Consider the following 20,122-nt stretch of genomic DNA (forward strand, 5'->3'; position numbering starts at 1 on the left):
CCGGACAAGTGAAGAATAGTCACAAGTGAGCTCGTTTCATCATATCTGATGCTTACTTTAGCATTCTCACATGTGAAATGTTCCCCTTTATAGACCACTGAAACTTATCATCTGACGGTGGCCCTTTGCCCGATTTCTTGTGGCACAATTACACATCCACTGGCAAACGCAATGTTTATAAGGCATTTGTATTTATTAAGCAGTACCATATCATACATGAACACCACAAGCAGACCACTTCCGCGGCGAAGATGACAGGACGAGGGCTGCCAGACACAGCTGCAGAGAACACGGCTCTGACGTCACACTTCCCCCGCGTCAGTGCCAGCTCGGTAAGCTTGGCTAGCGCGCCGTCACACCATCTCACCCGGCGTCAGTGCTAGCCCGGTACACTTGGCCAGCGCGCCGACACATCATTTCACCCGGCGACATGTCGGTCACGTTGGCACATTAGTATGGGCAATATGAGTGAGAAGGTACACGCCAGTGCACCTTGTCTTTGGTGACCGGTTTCTTCCACTTCTCCCCGGCGACATCAGGAGTCAGCTCTTCGAGGAAGGATTCGCCCTTCTTGCCCGCTCAGTACCCCCGCTGCTTCATCTCGGCTCGGATGAAGTACAGGCACTGTGCGCGACGCTTAAACAGGGTCCCCAGGGGTAACAGGGGCCCGCGAAGGGCTATCGAGCGCTGCGGGCGAGAGAAGGGGGATCAGTGTCACGCCCCTGGTGGCAGGGCGACGAACTAAAACATCGCCTTCCTAGCCGCGGCATGACAGGCAACAAGACGGCGGTGGGCCTGGGCCGATCTGGACATGAGTCCTGACGAGATGCCCCTTCGGCGATGACACACTGACCACAGTCAGCCCACTGCACAGCCTCAGTCGCGGCGAATTAACCAAAGGGGAAGAGAGATATCAGGTAACGATGTGACCCAGTAACATATCACAGGAGGTCAGAAAGATCTTTTCAGAGGTCTCGATAATCGTTTTCCATCAGCAGCTTAACGTCTCTAGATGCTGCTCTAGATATTAACTTGCTATGTTACCATTCAACTGAAATCCGTAATAGGCATCTCCCCACGATTTCACCTCTTACAGCGCCAGTGTATTATAAAGCACATGGTTGCTTCACTCACGCCACGTCACCACCGCCCCGAGACCGCGTTACACCCTCACCTTCTTCGAGCGGGACCGGAGGCACTGCTTCAGCTCGGCAACAGACGGCAGCTGCGACACACACTTCAACAGCCAGCGCACCAGCTCCACGTTGCCGCCGCGGTACGCCGCCATGATGCATGACACCTGACACCGCGCAGAGGGCAGGTTAGCCTGGACTGTCACAACGGAGACGCAGCAGGCTGATGTGCAGCCACAAGCGGCAAGGAAAAAAGTCTGGGTGTGATCACACGCCACACGGCTCGATTGTGACACTCGGTCACAGAAAAGAAGAGTAGTGCCAACAGACTGGTGCCGCGCTGTTGTACATACAATCTCAGCACGTAGAAGGTACAATGACGGCAGGTCGGCACAGATTCTTTGAATGTACACAGATCAATGCCGAGAACGGCCCAATAGGAGAACAGGAGCTACATGTGTTCCATTGGACTGGCACAGGCCCTGTCAACTCTTGAGCCCATCTCGCACATCTATGCCTGCTGCAGTCGTTACGACATGTCCTGGCTGCCTGCCACCGACCTGTCTGGTGTCCTGCACGTCGACCGAGGCGCCGCACGTCTGCAGCAGCCGTGCTATGGTGCCGTGACCCGCGTCCAGCGCCCACCAGAGGGCAGTGCGGCCCGCCGTGTTGCGGGCTTCGATTGCCACCCCTCTGTAAACATCAACCAGGGTTTTGACGAAGCAGGCCACAATAGCTGCTCGGAGAGCAGTTCATTTAGCTTAGTTTTGAGCGGGACGAGTAACACGTACGCACAGCAAAGCCAAGGGTGATGGCGTACTGGGGCTGCGGGCAATGCTCCTGGTGTTTAAAATGCTGCGCGTTGCGACAGAATGATGCCAGCTGTGCACCCAAACCAAAACAGAAGCACCACTGGCACCTGACCGCCTAAGCAGCACACAGCCACAGCCGAGCCACATCAAACCCGCATCACAGCCCCAGCCCGACGACCCAGGCCGCGCCATGGTAAACCCGCTCACGTGCCGACCGATCCCCACCTGGCGATGAGCAGCATGACGAGGGTGGTGTGGCCGCGCCAGGCGGCGAGCATGAGCGCCGTCTTGCCGCCGCCGCCGGGCACCGTGGCGTTGACATCTACGTCCCGCTCCAACAGCAGCCGCACCACCTTCGGGAAGCCTTGGTAGGCGGCCGCCATCAGCGGCGTCATCTCCGTCTGCGAAGGTCATCGGTCAAGCTGTGGACGAGGCTGGCCAGCGGTGGACACGATATGTCACTGTTGATATGCCAGTTCACCCTGTGGACGTGGAAGTTCCGACTACAGCCGCATCTCGTTAGACTGTTGACTTGTGCGGCTAGGCTTTATAGATCAACAATAGTGCAGACCGCATCCACGCCATCATGCAACATGATGTCCAACGGATAACATATCGATCCAGCCTGCAGAAATTTCGAGTCAGATTGCAAACATGTTATGTAATTGTCAGATCAGACTTAAGCCAGGTCATGCCATCGTCGGGTCAGACTGCAGACAGGTCATGCCATTGTCGGATTAGACTGCAAACTGCAAACGTGTCAGTGCAAGGTGTGGTCTCGGAACATGTGTCTGCGGTTCTGACCGCTTCTTGGCAGACGCGCCATCAATACGACAGCATCTTTTTTGGCCTAATGAATAGCTGACAACTGACTTCATCGCACAGGCCGGTTAGAGTGTCCGTTTCTCACCTGACAAGTTCCAAACATGGCGACGTGTTCGGGGTTGGCCCCATGCTGGAGCAGAAGACCAACCACCTCGTCGTGGCCCTTGAAGCAAGCTAAGGTCAAGGCCGTCTGCTTGTTGCCCTTGACCTTGGCCGAGACGTCACAGCCCTTCATCAGCAGATATCTGTCGGCGGCAGCAGATTAATTACATTTCTAGCATCTTAAGATATTCCTCTGGCTCTTGGTTGTCTCAGTGGTCTAATGGTCCGTTTAAAACTTCATATCTGGCTGATGCACGTATTGGTCACCAAATGCTTGGAAAACGGCTTGCTTGGTTCCAGGCTGTTCCTCGAACGTTAACCCACAAAGACAGCAAGTGCGTGCAAGGGATGAACGATACCGAAACGATGTGTGCCGTAAATAGTACCAAAAACAGTATATATATAGTACTAGGCATGGCATATTTAGTACTAAGACGACGCAATTAGCTGTTCTGGCGACGCGGGCCAGGCAAGGCCGAAGCCCGGGGCCGACTGATGGATCACCTGACGACATCCAGGTGTCCGTGGCTGGCCGCCAGTATCAGTGGCGTGACGTTGGAGCGGGAGGACCGCCTGCTGTTGATGTCGACCGCCTCCCTCAGCAGCAGTCGGACGATCTGTACACTGCCGCTGGCCGCCGCCAGCATCAGCGGCGTGTTGTCGTGGCCGTTGCGGTGCTCCACACGGGCGCCCCTGACACAGGAGCGTCGGTGAGGGAAGCCCGGGAGAGGTGGCACCAGCGACAGGTGGAGAATCACGTCAAGGGGAAAACTGAGGATCCGTTTCGGTCAGTCATCGGCGCGGTTCTGACCAGCGAAATCCGTTCTGATGTTGCCGCATGATCGGTGCCGAGCAAGCATTACACACCTTTGCCGAATGGATGCAAGTATATCAAACCTCGGCAAATGTAAATGCACATGCATCCACCTACGCAAACGGCGGCTGCAACATCGACCAGGCCACATATGCACGGGCACACGAGTGGCATGCACGAACACCCACCTCTGCCACAGTCACCAACGCACGCATGCACGCATACATCGGGGTCAGAACCTTACCTTTGGATGAGGATGTGGGTGATTTGGTGATGAGCGCCCATGCAGGCCAGCGTAAGCGGCGTTTCAAGCGAGCCGCTGGCCTGGTGCCTGTGGTTGGCGCCCTTGTGCAGCAGCAGCTGTACGACCTCGGTGTGGCCGGCGCGGCAGGCCAGCATGAGCGGCGTGAAGCCCGCCTTGTCAGTGTGCTCTGGGTGCAGAGAGGTCTGTCAGAGCCGGGGTAGTAACCGCTGTCGGTGTGCTCTGGGCGCGAAAAGGGCCTGTCAGAGCCGGGATAATAACGGCTGTTGGTGTGCTCTGAGCACAGAGAGGCCTGTCAGAGCCGGGATAATAACGGCTGTTGGTGTGCTCTGGGTGCAGAAAGGCCTGTCAGAGCCGGGATAGCGACAGCCGGCGGTGGATTACGCATCACTTCGTGTGACAAGTCTCGACGCACATGTCTGACATGAGACGGTCGCCGTAAGCCAATCACTGAGTGGTGGGTGTGGTTTGCGGTTCAACTACATTGTCTCTCAGCTGCGCGCCTTCGACGAACTTTGTCCTCATCTCCCACACGCGCATACAAACACAGACACGGACGCCCTCAGCGGTTACGGCAAATACATGTACCCAATAAATAAGTCAATTTGCACCTAATGGGAAGCTCGTATCTGTTTATCTTAAATTATGCGGTGTTATGTCGATGTCTTTGTCTGTGAGCTGGCACACCACGCATAAGCTCCGATGTCTGTTACATCTGGTGAGCGGCACCCTTGCCTAAAGCTGAGCCTTTGTCTTTATAACCCAGGAAACACCCATTGGTAAACATTAACCCAGAAATGAGATGGCTGTGTTTCTGGCAGGGAACGCTTGAAAGCGCAAATTTAAAATTCGAGCAGCTATGCGAAACTCCTTGCCATAAAGTAAACCAAACACAATTACCGTATCGAAATAAGTTCGCCCCAGACTAACCGATCGAAGCATCGTTATCCAGGAGGAGACGGACCACCTCGACGTTTCCCAGGGAGCAGGCCATGCCCAGCGGCGACTGCTGGTCGCTGAACGACACCCGGTTCACCAGAAATTCTGGCAAAAATCGCCTTCCCCTTGCTGTGAACACGACCAAGTGTTAGTTCGCTGCCCAGCCACCAGGGTCGACACCGTCGGCCAGGAAACACAATATGTGAAGCACGGTTTGGTTTACCAATCAGTTTTACGTGGCAGCATCGTTAACACACCACCTCACCGGAACGAGGAGCAGCATTGATGCTTACGGAAGCACGTCACGGTCATATGGAAGCACGTCACGGTCACATGGAAGCACGTCACGGTCACATGGAAGCACGTCACGGTCACATGGAAGAACGTCACGGTCACATGGAAGCACGTCACGGTCATATGGAAGCACGTCACGGTCATATGGAAGCACGTCACGGTCACATGGAAGCACGTCACGGTCACATGGAAGCACGTCACGAGCGAAGAGTGGTGAGATTGTGCAGGACGAATAGCGGCAACGGTTCGCCCAGAAAAACAGCACCAATGACGACCAGCTCTGACTCACGGAATGCCACCTCTGATCGCATACCCCGATAGCACCTGAATCATTTGGTTCAGAATCCATTTCAATTACAAGGGCTGCGATCCGCACGGATTCGATCCAGATCCAGTCCAGACAACACCATTTCCGGACACACAGACAGGTGTGAAGCGAGGTGCGCCCATGAGACATTATATATATATATATATATATATATATATATATATATATATATATATATATATATCTATATCTATATCTATATCTATATCTATATATATATATATATATATATATATATATATATATATATATATATATGCTTGTATACATATGTTGCACGTAAATGTACTTTTTTGTAAAAATAATGCCGAGGTTCTCTTTACAGCAGCTGGTTTCCGGGCTCCGCGGAACTCATGCAAGTCTCCTGCGCCAGCTCCTGTTCCTACTCCGACACAAAGCTCCTGCTCCTGCGGCTGACCAGAGAGGAACCTAGGCTTGCCCGTCAGCTGTGGACTACAGTACCAACTAAGCCGCACCTTCTATCTGCTGGGGCGATATGGGGACTTCCTCGTTCTGGTGGATGACCTTGAAGTCTTCCGTGATCTGGCGGGCAGAGGAGGTTCGGACCATGAACGCTCGTGAACAGGACGCCTTGGACACAACTCCGTTATCGTTCTAGTCGATCGCCGTCCGTCAAAATACAAAGAGGACTCGGGTATGGCAATGTTGGAAGCAAGGCGCTGGAAGCTTATTACACGACAGATGTTCCATTCAGACATTAAACGATATCCATTGCTTAATACATGACCTCCGCGAAGTTTAAGTTTTATTTTCCCTGACGACCATCGTGATATTTGATGTGTGAAGGCCAACTCCCACCAGCTGTCTCGGGCGCGGCTACATGAGTGGCTCTGCTTAGGGGGCGACCGTATGCTTGCCGCACGGTCGATGGCCAAAGATGATAAAAAATAAGAAAAGAATCGCCGCTTCGGAGAAATAATCTACATGACGTCACGGAAAATATTAACCATTCGTGCCTCTACAGATGACCAAAGTGGACCAATCGAAGCTTTGCATTGATACACTGGGGACTCTATGCGGTCGGCTTTAATAAAACAACCAAAAAATATGCAGTTACTTTTTGTGACGCGGCCGCGCGCTTTGTCATGTCCGGATAGTCCACGGTTTAGTCAGGCGTAAAAAGTGCAAAAGCAATATTCAAGATAGTCAACAGTCAAAAATAGTCAACAATAGTCATGCGGTCGAGCACCGACCGCCGAAGACACACCTCTTGTTCGCTCTCCCGCAGCCGCTGTTGAAGTTGTTGGTGGACTTGCTGCAACCTGTCCCTCTCCAGCATGAAGGCCTCCCTCTCGGCGGGCGTCACCGTCTCCTGCTGCCTCAGCGTGGTCTGCTCGGCAGCGAGGTCAAGATCAGCACGACGATGAGACACCTCGGAGGCCGAAAGGGCGGTGCTCTGGGTCATGTGAGGTCACGGTCGCGTGGCACAGACAAAAGACGATGCTGTCGGAAACCCGCAGCAGCAAACAGCAGCGGCATACACATGCAAGTATAAGTTTCACACGTTTTTCCTGCAAAACGCTTGGCTGCCATATAGGCCTCAAGGAGCTCCATGGGTTTTATTTGTGATAGCACAGCAGCTTTGTGCGTTCTTTTTTTTGCGTAGAAAATTGAGGAACACACATCAAAGGACGTATTAAACCGATCACAGCCGGGGCGGTGTGCTCCAATCAGCAATGTCCAGCCATCCTATAACCTCACCCCTCCCCTTCCCACCAACACCCTCCTCCTCAGACTTCACCTACACACCGTCACACTGGCGAATATTGCTCTGTCATTTGTTGTTCGACCACAGGCCAATCGTTACAGGGTTGAAATACTCCAGGGATGTTCATCGGCACACAGGCGCGAACTGCATTTCGTCTGATCAGTGACGGTGAAACCCATCGGGGGGGGGGGAGGGGAGGGGCAAATGGGAGGAAGGAAGGGTGCAACGTCAGTCCCTTTGCTATCTTCACACGTGAAACACCGCAGGACAATGCTAGATTGTCCAAAGTCGAAAAGGGGGGAGGTGGCTCTTCTAAGCGCTGTGCCTTTCCTATCCGTGCGAGATGACCTCCAGCCAGTCACCACCCCTGTGATAGGTCCACCTGCCAGTTGTGTCTTACAATGGTCTCGTTTCCTCTCTTCCAAATGCTCCTGCAGCCATGTCCCTGCACATTTCATCGATCCCTCTACATCAGCCCGTTTAACAATCAACACCCGTCCCCACCTCACTCACCCATACCCCCTACCCCACTCCGCGTGACACGGGCCGACCCTGAACCCGCCCGCGTCCCCCAATGGAGAGCAGGGAATGAGGGGGGAGGGTGACCCGATGACTGACCTTCAGACGAGACAGGGCGGCGTCGTCCCGCAGGTACTGAACAACGCTCTCCCGGATGTCCAGCCTCTGCTGCCTGAGGAACTCAGCCCTGCGGGTGAGCTGGGCGCCGGTCACCGGGCCGCTCAGAGGCTGAGCCGCTGCCTCTGAGTCAGAGGGCTCGGAAGCCGCTGCCTCTGAGCCAGAGGCTTTAGAATCCTCGGCTGGAGACGCGGCGACGGCTTCGTGTGCTCGCGCACATGCAGCGCCGCCCTGTGGAAGAAACGGAAACTGTAACAGAAGCACCTGGCCGTTTATGTACATCTGTATTGTTTTTATTAATTGAATTTATCCATGCTTAGCAACGGGTGGGATACCATGGCATCCCAGCAAATAACACGAGCGATGAAAAGAAGGGCAGCAGCAATAAAGGCAGGGAACTGCAGTGTACGAACTGTGCAGCAATTAACTCAAGAACTAATTAATAAAAGCACAGCAATTGACGTCGTTAGAGAAAGTCAACGTTGTGTACGATTTTCCAAAAGTCGGCAGTTCACTGATTATAGCCGATCTGGTGGTCAGAGTGATTATGCAATGCAAGTCATGACATTTTGACTGTGAAATTAACATGGATGCACTTCGGTGTGCAGTGACTTGCCAGGGGTGCCCTACCGTTTGGTCGTTGGAGGACGCAGACTGCATACCGCTGTCTGCAAAACGGAATAACTTGCATTCATATATAGTTTCCGGCATTCCACTGTTACATGGATAAGGTTAAACGTGATGAGGAAGTGACTTAAGTAACTGAGCTTGACCAGGACAGGTTTTAACTGCGAGTCTGGTCTTCCGCAGTACTAATTAGCGGGGAGAGTGAATGCGAGTCAAGTGATACCTTGATCACGAACCGCACCGTTGTTCGGAGATTCATTTAGCTTTCACATAATACCCAAACACGCCATGCACTGATGACATTGGGGAGGCTAAGTGAACACGCTCCCAACGCTCCGTCCTCAGTCCATCTGGCTGGACCACGAGAGTCGGCCAGTGAGGGGAACGGCCACCGGAGCTTCAGCTGATGCACAGAGCCGCCTCGCATGCGGTCAGCTTGCTTGATTCCCATGACGGAGAGACAGACACCCACCTGCGTCATCACCATCATCGTCTTCATCATCATCGTCAGAGGCATTGTCGTCCGTGTCATCGGAGCATTCTGTTGAGCTGTCGCTCGAGTATGACGTTTCATCCTGGCTGAGAACGTCTTCCCCCTCGATGAAGCAGTTTTCGTCCTGCTTGAATACATTGTTCTCTCGCGTCTGGAGTTCTCTGTCCTGCCAGAACAAATCCGCGTCCTGTGTCTGCTGAGCTTCGCCCTGCCTGTGGCCTTTTCTGTCCTGGCTGTCATACCTCCCACCTTGGGGATCGACTTCTTCATCCGAGTCCATCTCCTCATCGATCAGGGAGGCCAGCTGCCGGCAGAAAAACGAACGTAAAGGCTCAGTTTCACACCCAGGGGGAGAGGATCTTAAAGCCATAGCTAACCGGCACTGGACGGGCACGAGTCCCGCAGATGGTACAAGCCAGCGGAATGACATGCATATTATAAGTAGAGCCTCACGCGGTATCGGCTGCTTGGCGGGGTACAGCAACAGACGCTCTGCCAACAGACAGTTTATGCATGCAAACTATTTTTTCTTTGTGCTTTGTACCACCGCCTCCTTGCGTTCTACTATTTGTCCACATCAGGCTGAACCAAGCATCAGGTTCTTAAATGAGCTGCAATCGCACGTTTCATGTCCCGGCAACAGTTTCCGGTACACAATCACTCAACAGATTCTGTCCACACGGTTCCCAATGATCTTCATGTATTCATCCAGTCTTGGAATCGGATTTGCAATGTAGATATTTTTGTTGCACTTACTAATTTAAAAAAAAATGATACGGCTTCATTGCCTTTTATCGTATGTTTAAGCAGGCCAAGCCTGAAGAAAAGTAACCCGAAATTGGGGGTGGAGGACGGCCGTGACAGAGAGACAAAAAGCTCGCGCATGCCGAAGGTCATGCTGTCACCCTGTTGGAGTTAGAAATGCCCAATAAGCACAACCCACTCGGAAACAATACCAGACGTGAAAACCTAGCCCTTGTCAACCACCGCTTCTTAATGTGAAATGATCCAGTCATCGCCCACACAACAGAATGGGAGCATTTGCGGTCAGGAGCGGTGGATACGCAGGAGACAGCTGACTGCACCGTGACGTCACGGATGACGCGGCCTCACCTCTTCATCAGAGAGCGGAGGAATGTTCGGGAACCGCAGGAGAAGACGAACCACTTCCACATGCTCCCTCAAAACCGCCTCCACCAGGGCTGATGAATCACCCTGGGGATTGGAAAGAAAGGTGCCGGTCAGAAATCGTCACGCGCTTCTAGGCGCCCGACTTTGAAGCAATAGTCATTTCCACGCTGGTGTAGAGTGCATGCAATTCAGCAGCGCCTCTCGAGCAGAACAGCGTCACGGCGTGACGCAGTGCCGGTCCGCCCACCGGACACGCTGAAGACACCGCTCTCCTCGTGCTGATACGAGCCGCTGACGGCGGGGGGATAGCCAGCCCGGCCAGATGGCCCGTCAGGACCGATCGGATGATAGCTGCTCGCACACTCCTGCCCAACAGATCTGGGCTGACGATCATTGCCACCCTTTGACCCGTCATCAGCGTTGTAATCACCCTCTGACAGGTCTTCACATCCTGAGCCGTCAGAGCCGTCCCCCATTGCAAGACTGATGAGTCCCACGGGTTACAAGCCCCACTATTAGATCATTATGCTACTGCTTGGCTGGGTAAACCCATGGGTATTCAAATGGAATGTGGAACGGATTGGTTGGGTAAGTATTTTAGGGAATTCACGTTTTAAGACGTGAGCGAGGCGTTTGCGAAATGGTATGTGGATAATCCAAGCAACACTGAAAAGGTTATTTTCCGCTTCTTTTAGTAATAAAAGCTTCATTGATACTATTTTTGCAATAAGCAACGCAAAGAAGAAGGACTAGGCGTAAACTTTCCTGAAAGTTTCCATGATTTAGAATTGAAGTGCTTGGCAGTGCAAACGTTTTGATAACGGGTGTGTACTAGTCATTGCAAATATGTAGTGGGTGGGTGTGGACACGGCTCCGTGGGTAGCGGGTGGCTTGGACAAAGAAAATCTGACCTCTGCAAGGCTCTCCTTCTCCTACCCACTGTTCATCCCACCCTGCCTCCAGTACCCTACCCCCTCCTCTGAGTGCAGCCCTCTCTCCTCTCCGGGCCGCGTCAGCTGGGCGCCACACAACCCAGCGGCGCCAGCCAGGCCAGCTCGCGCCCTCGCCCGAGCGTCAGGCCCGGCCACGGCGGCCACCTGCCTTGAGCCGGTGCGTGGGGTCGGCTCCGCGCAGCAGCAGCAGGCGGACAGTGTGGTGCCAGCCGCCGCGGCAGGCCAGGCTCAGAGCCGTGGCCGTGTCGTCGGGCGAGGGCCGGTTCACGTTCGCGCCATAGCCCAACAGCAACAGCACGACACCGCTGTAGCCTCCAGCAGCCGCCTCCATCAGCGCTGAGCGGTTGCAGTGGTTCAGCGCCTCCTGCAGGCCGGCGGAGGTAATTGTGAGGACGTCACGTGACGATCTGAAAACACTGGGCTGGCTGAGAACATGAGAGCGACTGGTAGCGAGACTCGATGTGAGCGTATGTACTGGAGAATGATAAGTGGCTGTGTAAGTGCAGGGCTCCTCATGACTTCGATGTGCATCACGTCAAAATAAATCGGGACAGAGAACGCTGGAGAACGTCGGGAGAGAACGCTGGCCACGTCTGGACGCTCGGTAGTGCGGATCGCTCACCACATCAGCGCCGTGCTCCAGCAGGATGCGCCCCACCGCCGTCTGGCCGTGCCGGGCTGCCTTGATCAGTGCCGTGTCTCCGTCACTGTTCTCATGCTGCACCGGAACGCCCAGCCGCAGCAGCCAACTGCGAAAAGCGCAGCCGTCGGATAAGCCTCCAGAACCAGCGACCAGATGTCACAGGCATGGCGCTCGATCGGTCAGTGTTGGTAACCGCGGGATCGAGTCCCATCACGGGCGGTGTTTCTCCAGCCATGGAGGAAAGACTGATACGGCGAGCTCCGCTGCACAGGGAGATTGGCACGATGAGAAAGCTCATTACTGGCATGCTAACAGACGTGCTAAATAATAAGAATAGTCCAGAAGCGTCGGCAGGCAGAGACAAGTTTTAAACAGGTACTGCAAGGAACCCGAAGGTTTCGTTCCAGCGCCTTACTAATTTTTTTTCGCAAGTTCCGTGCAAACTTTTGATTCGCACTTTTTTATCATCTGAAAACTGAAACTGAAACTTAAATGGTCTTTATGAAACAATCGGAGGTTTCGTGGCGACATTTCGGCCTTCTTGGCAATCTCTAGTTGCCAGTGTAAGCAACTTGCAATATCGGCGACGTGAGCAAAGCAGAACACGCCTGGCCCAAGTCCACGGCACTGGCAGGCTGCATTAGGCAACCAGACTTACTCGACGATCTCGTCCTTGCCGACACACGCGGCCTCAAACAGCGGTGAGACAGCGCAGTTGTTGATCTCGGCTCCGTCCTGTGAGAGTGACCCAGACACGAGTGTCAGCTGTGACGGGCACTGTGACGGGAAGCGCTGGAGGCAGTGGGCGGTGCCGAGTATTCCCGGGGATGCAGAGTGTTTTACTGGGCTCCTTGCAACAGTCTGTGTCGATGGCCGACGATGATATCAGACCGGCAGTTAAAATAAGGTCAGAGCTGATAATCACGGGTGCGCCAGAGATAGTGTAACGTCGCAAACTGCATTGGTGGAGATTGGTGCATGCCAGCAGAGGAAACGCGCCACAACACATCCAAAATAATCCTTAGAAGTTATTTCCAGATGCTCTCCCCTCAATCACTCGCGGCTAATTTTGTATTAAACTGGATGTTAGAAAGCGCTCGTATGTTTGTCGCGTCCGAGCTAGCCCAACTGTAAGAGACACATGGTGTAAGCAACAACTAATGATTAATAAGTGGCCATCCTCCCTTTAAGAGCATGCACCGCATGACACAGATGCGTGGCAGTACACTTCAGATGAGGATTCGCCTGGGAACAACGTGTTCAAGCAGTGAATGCCGTATGCTGGGGTACCCCTGAGATCGTGACCTTGACCAGGATGTGGGCCGTCTCCAGGTGTCCATTGGCGCACGCCAACGACAGTGCCGAGCTCTTGCCGTCCTCTGTGATGAAGTTGACATGAGCGCCATACGAGAGCAGAAGGGCCACCAGCTCAGTGAGCCCTTTTCTGGAGCAGGAAAGGGGCACATTGTCAGCGTCTGGAGACTTGGACATGGAGAGACCTTCACGTCACCTTCACGTTAGGATAATCAGACTAGTTTACTTTATACGCATTGTGTCACCATCAGCGTGAGTCAGCATCGTTTGATACGTAATCGTGAGCTTTTCATGCAATATCATGTCTTTTCTCCTTTTCAAATGTGAAACTTTCCCTTTAAATGCCGTCCGATCCGACCAAATATACACCCTGCCAAAGATGTGAGCAGAGCTGTAGAACACCTCATACACAGGACTATGACCCTTTTTATTCTTATCTGCACTTTTTCGCACAGCGTGTGGAATCGGTACAAGGCGCTGTCCACCACCGATGCGCCCCAGAGAGCGGTGAGATCATTGAGGCCGGCAAGAGTCAAAATCGGAGCCGCCACAGGTCACGCGCGGGAAGAGAGGAATAGAAGCACTACTAGTTAAAACATTTACACATTACAACACAAACATATCTTATTCATGCCGCTGCTGGCTTTTTTCAGAAACTACGGACCCATCCAGACCACTAAGTGTACGTACATTTCAGGCTTGGTCTTACGAATATATGGGATTGTTGAACAAATCACTCTCCATCGGGTCTAAAGCCTGCCGACTTAAACCTACAGCTCCCTTACTACACGATCGTTCTTCCCAATGCATACTTGAAACACGTTCGCAATGCTTTGAAATTTGGAGAATCGCGACCTCTTAGAACAGTTTAATCCAATACCGCGTCGATATTTCCCTACGGGAAGCCACTGACCTGGCCACCTCCACTAAGGCGGTGTGTCCTGCTTGGTTAACAATTTCTGTGTCGGCGCCTTGACCGAGCAGAAGCCGGACCACCTCCAGATGGCCATGTTGCGCTGCCAACAGCAGCGGCGAGATCGGACTACCCGGCGGCTCTGTCGGCTGCGATCAGGAGTCAGGGTCAGTTCAAAGATCACGTCAGGACCACGGTCACGTGTGACATCGAGGACATCCTCTGCCCTACAGGTCAGGCTAGGGTCACGGTCACGGGGATTGGGGGTGAGAGGTCAGGTCATACGTCGGGGGTCACTGGTCGGAGGTCGAGTCCCGTGCCAGGGTCATCCGCTACCCTACGGGTTAGACTAGGGCCAAGAGCTCAGGGTCAGTAGTAAGAGATCAGATCACAGGTCGGAGGCCATTGGTCCAAGGGGTCGGGTCCAGTCATGAGGGTTAGGTGCAGATGATCACGTGTGAGCGGACGGCGATTAAATACCAGGTACCGAAAGACAGAACCCCGTTTCACCGAACAGCCAAGAATCTGCATGGTGAATAACACTACTCTTAAGTAGAAAGTACCATCGGCAACCATCATTTTTCCATGCATCGCCACATTTGTAATAAACTACTGAAACTGATGTTAATGATGTTAAGTGCCGTCCAATATAACTTTTGCCACACATTTCAGTTCTAACCGAAGGGTGGAAATGTGATGATTAAGATGATTTGGGCCTTAGGGTACGTCGTCTGCCGTGGTCACGTGGTGCTCATAACTTACATCTCATTTAACAAATGATTATGAACAGTAAGGAGGCAATGTTAAGTTAGGTATATTACAGGACATTGAACGTCTTCAAGAAAATGGAAAATATTGCCGTCCTTAATCCTTTCGAGTCATCTATCAAGATGTCATAGGGCGTCTGGCGCACGGATCCTGGTCCCAAATGGGGCATGCGTTCCAACGTGAGGTGGGCACCATCCATCAAGACCTGCCGTACGGTGCGCCGCTCCCCCTCCCCCCCCCCCGCCCCGCCCAAAGAGGACATGGCGGTCGGTCTCCCCACATAGCAGGTGTCGCTGAGTAACTCGGCGGCGGCACCATAGCATTCATAGTACCAGACTTAGACCACATATTAGACGATATAACTTCATAAACTGAAGAGAGAGCCTGGAGAGTCAAACTATCTTAAAACCGACAGATATTGAGACTTTGTGGGCTAAGTACAGCCCAACTCGTAGTTGCCATATCAGCTGCATACGTTGGCAATCATCGGCGCATCCCCGCCACCCGCGGACCCACCGTCTTCGGTGATGGGCCTGCCCAGCAGTGTGTGGTCCGCACCTGAGCACCGCTGCTGATGAGCAGCCGCACCACCTCCAGGTGGCAGCCATCGCAGGCCACCATCAGCGGTGTGTACTTCTGGAGGTTCTGGTGCTCCATGTGCGCGCCCGCCATCAGCAGGAGGCGCACTATCTCTGCGCTGCCCCGCTCACAGGCTGCCGTTAGTGCCGAGTTCTGCGGGGAGGAGGACGGTGTAACCAGTCTGTGAAACCTTTCGGACTGTTCCGGAGTGGCCTGTTGGAAAGTCACTTGTATATTCGGGCGTGGCAGCACTATGCTCTTTATCAAACAATTTAGCTCTCAAGACGAAAACGGATTGAAAGGATGATAAGTCTCGGCGATCTACGCCGTAACAATTAAGCCTAATGACAATTTATCTAATGCCGTAGCAATCCAGGAGATGAACACCATCCCCGCTAACACTAGTTATGCCATAAGCTCGACGGCGCATGGGATTTCGACAATTTGCATGTCAAGCACAAAATCTTACAAACCTCGAAAATCTACAGCTCAGACAGACTATCTGTTTTGTTTCAAGCCAAGATCAAAGTCATGTCACCAACGATACGGAGCTGTGTCCATCTGCTTCATCGCATCTTACTCCATGTCACAAAGGACGTACCTGTTTCCAACGGGAGGTAGCGTTCACTTGAGCGCCGTGCTCCAGCAAATGCTGAAACAAGAACACAATTGCGGTCAGTCTGCAAGCCAGTACGTGCAAATACACAAGCCCGAGGCCTGACTGGGCGAACGGTACCGGCCGCTGTAACTACAGCATTCTCGGCTGCGCGACGCAAGGGAGGCTCGGGAGGCAAGGGAGTCGAATGCCTTGCTCTGAAACAGGGTGGCAAATAAATGTCGGCAACAACACACCCCATTCATAAAAACTTGAGTGCCTCACAACACAACCTGGGAACTCTGCTGCCGGGACGGCGGCCTGACGTGGGGGCAGGAGGCCTGACGTGACAGCGGGCTGCTGCCAGCTGGGACGGGGGTCTGATGTGACAGAAGGCTGCCCCTGTTGCCGGCTGTTCACGGACAGACCGGAGGCCGAGGGTGTCCGTACCTGGACGATCTCCGTGTGCCCGAGAGTTGCAGCCGTAATCAGTGCTGTCTCGCAGCCGGGGCCGCATTCGTCTTCCAAACGGGCACCAGCCTCGACCAGGGTCCGGACCACGTGCACGTGGCCTCCCATGATGGCGTACGTCAGGGCCTGGTACACTGCGGCCAGAGCACATGAGTCGGTCAAGCTGGGTAAGACGTCAGCAAAAAGTACAGCTAAGGTGTATGCAAAGATTTAAAAGCTTTAAATGAGCATAAATACTCTTTCAGAAGTGTAGCACGCCTGCTCCATGGACAAAAATACATATTTTGGGCGATGCGTAACTAAACAAGGTTAGAAGGCTCATCCTAACTCAAGCACGTCACGAATCAAGAAAGTGTAGGATGTTGCCAAAGCTTCATGCATACCGATTCCGGCGGACGTGCATAGATTAACACACAACAGTCAGACGAAACTGTTAATGAAGACACAAAATTGTTTGCCGAGGTATCCAGCCAGTGGCATTTCATGTCCATGGCTGTTACTGGGAGCCAGTTCTGGCGGCAGCGCGTTATGCTGGGGGACCGTCTGCCAGCGGACGCGCTGTTTGCCCACCTCGGTTTGAGACTGGTTCGTGGAGGCCTCCTGTCTCCTGTCTAGTAGACAGGAGGCCTCCTGTCTAGTGTGCCGCTCGCGAGAAGAGGCTTGTGTAAAAACTTACAAGCGAGCAGGTCCGGTCACCCCGCACACAAAATGCCTGATGAGCCAACGCAAAAGTGTGATACATTCTCATGTTCAAAGTAAAGTTCCCAATCAGTCTTGGCGTTGGTCAATCATGATGTTCAATATTTTAAAGCTGTAGATTACTTAAGTAATAATAATGGTGGGGTAATGTTTCACCAACTGCGTTATTTGGAGACGGCAAGCCTTTACTAGGCTGCATATTGGATGCGGTAGTTGTATCGCAGAAAACTGAACTCAGGACCGACACGCCCAGAGCCGAGCGTCCTAACCATTATACCACATCCCCACTCTCCACAGATTACTTTGCCAAACTGTAAATCATGTCTGGACTTCTGGAAGCTGTTATGGGTGTCCATTGAACAAAATGCTATGTAATAAAGAATCGAGAGGATCAAAACTTGCACATAGAAGAAAGAAGGTGCCATATTAATTATAAAGTCAAATTCAAGGGGAAAGGCATTAGGCTCACCTTTTCATGTGTATTAATATCGTGCTCGCGCATTCGGATGAATATCAGCAATGCAAGTAGACCCGTCGCATAAAGAGATTGTGAACATGCGCTCTTGTTGTAAGCCATCCTAGGAATTCAGGGCGCCCGCGGTACGACAACTTTCTGTGAAAACAACGTCATCTATTCTACCGATTACAAAATTCTGCATTTGCCCTGACAGATTTTAATATATGATACACCTGACAAAAGCAAATTGTGATGACGTACTGTGATGACATACTTATGGTAGCTTCAGGAGATTCAACCAGGTGTGTCACTTTTTGTAAAATGTCCGGGGGGGGGCGAACCGAAGACCTGACAACCTACCCTCCCTCCCCCATTTTTGCCTCACCGGATTTAGCCCACTTTGTTTTGCTTAAACGCAGAATATGCTTTTAATCTTTGTATAATTTAAAGATGTCTTTAATTTAAGCAGTCCAGTAATCAAGTAGGGCTGGATCCAGGGAGCAGGCACTGGATGCGCGCGTTTCTTCTGATCGCCACATGAAGGCGCCCCTTTAAGCGTCGATGGCGCTTTTCTATGGCGGTCATAGGAGGCGGCACGCCTTTCGGTTGTGGGGGACGGGGATGGGGTTGGCCATGAAGGACCAATGTCATTCCTGTATTCCGGAGCTTTATATTTTAACCTGGTAAACCATTGAATGTCTCATGGTGCCAGGCATGTGAAGTTTACCGCATTATCTATCCGCTCAGCTGTCACGATTTTTTTCTTGCGGTGAGAGCAGCCATGATTTTTCTTTATGAGAGTGGCTCGAGATGCCACTACGCGAAAGATCAAAGCAGATAGCCTTCGAGTTATGATCATCTTTTACCCACGGGTTTTGTAGCATTCCAGCCAAAAAAAAATGCGGGGCCAACTCAACATTGTGGGGGGGGGGGCAGAGCCATCACAACAGAATACAAATCGACACCCGTAGATACAGCAATCCAAAACTAGTCACACATCACAAGCATGCCAACACCCACGACGTTTCCTTGCAGCGCACCACCCGTGCGACTGACCTGTGTGTTCGTTTCCCGCGTGGAAGAGGGCCTCCACATTGACGTCGATACCCTCCTGCAGCAGTTGGACAACTTCGAAGTGCCAGCCGTGGAGGGCGGCGCCCATCAGCTCGCTGTTCATCATCTCCGCCGTCCTCCTCACGATTTCCGGCGCGTCTGTATCTGACATCGTGCGCACGCTTGGCCGCCCTTCCGGACCGCAAGAGGTCTGTTGAGGGGAAAGGAAATCCAGTTCAACGGCTGGGTAGCAAAGCGCTGGATTGCCAGTAGCTGTGTAAGGGCACGCAATGACGGAGTCGGTTCAAATATCACACAATTGTTCAATAAGTAGAGGCTGTCCATAACCAGCAGTTAGCACTTTTGGCCGTTTTTCAACACCACAACCCGGTACTTGGGCACTGGTTACGGTGGGAGAAACCCCTTCCCCTGGTTAAGCGTTGCAAGACGTAACGATGCACAAGGTAACAAAACTCCGTTTGGCACTTAATTGACCAAGAAATTTCAAACAAAAATGGTCACGCCGTTTGCCGCAAAAGTATTCGTTGCCAGGCGATATCTGACGACGTTTGAAAATATCTGTTACACGTTTTAACATGCTTTGCAGCCACACCTGAGAGTGGTGTTACACTTTTGAAAACCTCTCCACCTTGCTACACAGTAGTTACGCGCAGTCAAAACCCACCCCAAGTATGGCATGACGTACGGGCGGCCGCATATGTACGTTCACATTCAACGGTGAAAAGCGCGTACATGCAGGGAAGCAGCATTCCTTCGATTCTCGACGGTCGCGGACTGAGCGACATAGTCCACCTGAGCAGCAGTTGCGGGCGAACGACCCCCTTCCCCGGCCCTGAACCCCGCCATCCCGGTACAGTGCTGGACGCCGAGCGACGCTCAGCTGTCTCCCTGACCCTGCGGGGGTACCCCTCCAGGGACGGACGCGCGCCATTATCATGGTCGGCACGGACGGCTCGGTCGTCAAGCGCCCGTCACCTGCTGCTATTGACCGGGACACACGTCTGCCGGCTGATCGGAGACTGGCGCAGCCGCTGAGGCTCGGCACGTTACTCTATTATTGTCAGCCCTTTCCAGAACCGTTGCTCTTACAAAGGTGCTGGACCGATTAACGGGGTCATTCCACAGACACATTTAATAGTGACTGTGTGCTGAATACCAGTTAAATGCCAGGTGTTGCGATATGTAATCAAAGGCATGTTTTAATGTGTTTTTCGAAGAGTCAGTGACCAACTTTTGCAACTTGGCGACGAGTTCGCAGGCGTTCAGCAGTGTTATGAGTGCCCCAAGGCATTCAGGCGAGGAGAACATGTGGGGTTCAGTTAAGGTCACGGCAGCAAGTCGAAAGAGCATGTCATAAATACAGCATAACATTCTCAGATCAATCCCCAAAATATTTAAAGATAAATACAGTTTCAGTGCAACCGATGGGTCTACATTCTTGCCGGTGGCGGCTTCACTCACACCTCAACCCTGCCGGTGGCGCCCTTGCAGGCTGCATATTCCCCTGGTACCCGCCTCCCCCCCTCCCCCC

At 52.7% G+C, this 20,122-nt stretch overlaps 1 protein-coding gene across 1 annotated transcript; it reads right to left on the reverse strand.

The window, feature by feature from the left end:
* Nucleotides 1-579: 579 nt before the first annotated feature.
* Nucleotides 580-18,742, reverse strand: LOC119106093 (ankyrin repeat domain-containing protein 17-like). The gene is made up of 21 exons (XM_037229689.1): nt 18,574-18,742; nt 16,341-16,495; nt 15,897-15,947; nt 15,275-15,448; nt 13,949-14,097; nt 13,012-13,165; nt 12,380-12,456; nt 11,701-11,827; nt 11,302-11,442; nt 10,108-10,209; nt 8,974-9,298; nt 7,857-8,056; nt 6,738-6,860; nt 5,986-6,052; nt 4,879-5,016; nt 3,931-4,117; nt 3,385-3,565; nt 2,171-2,298; nt 1,694-1,826; nt 1,175-1,300; nt 580-687 (listed from the first exon to the last, which is right to left on the reverse strand). The coding sequence occupies exons 1-21, from the start codon at nt 18,740-18,742 to the stop codon at nt 580-582; spliced, it is 3,015 nt and encodes a 1,004-aa protein (XP_037085584.1).
* Nucleotides 18,743-20,122: the final 1,380 nt, after the last annotated feature.

This window comes from Pollicipes pollicipes, unplaced genomic scaffold, assembly GCF_011947565.3.
Source record: "Pollicipes pollicipes isolate AB1234 unplaced genomic scaffold, Ppol_2.1 Scaffold_6138;HRSCAF=7277_pilon_pilon_pilon, whole genome shotgun sequence".
NCBI classification, from domain to species: domain Eukaryota; kingdom Metazoa; phylum Arthropoda; class Thecostraca; order Pollicipedomorpha; family Pollicipedidae; genus Pollicipes; species Pollicipes pollicipes.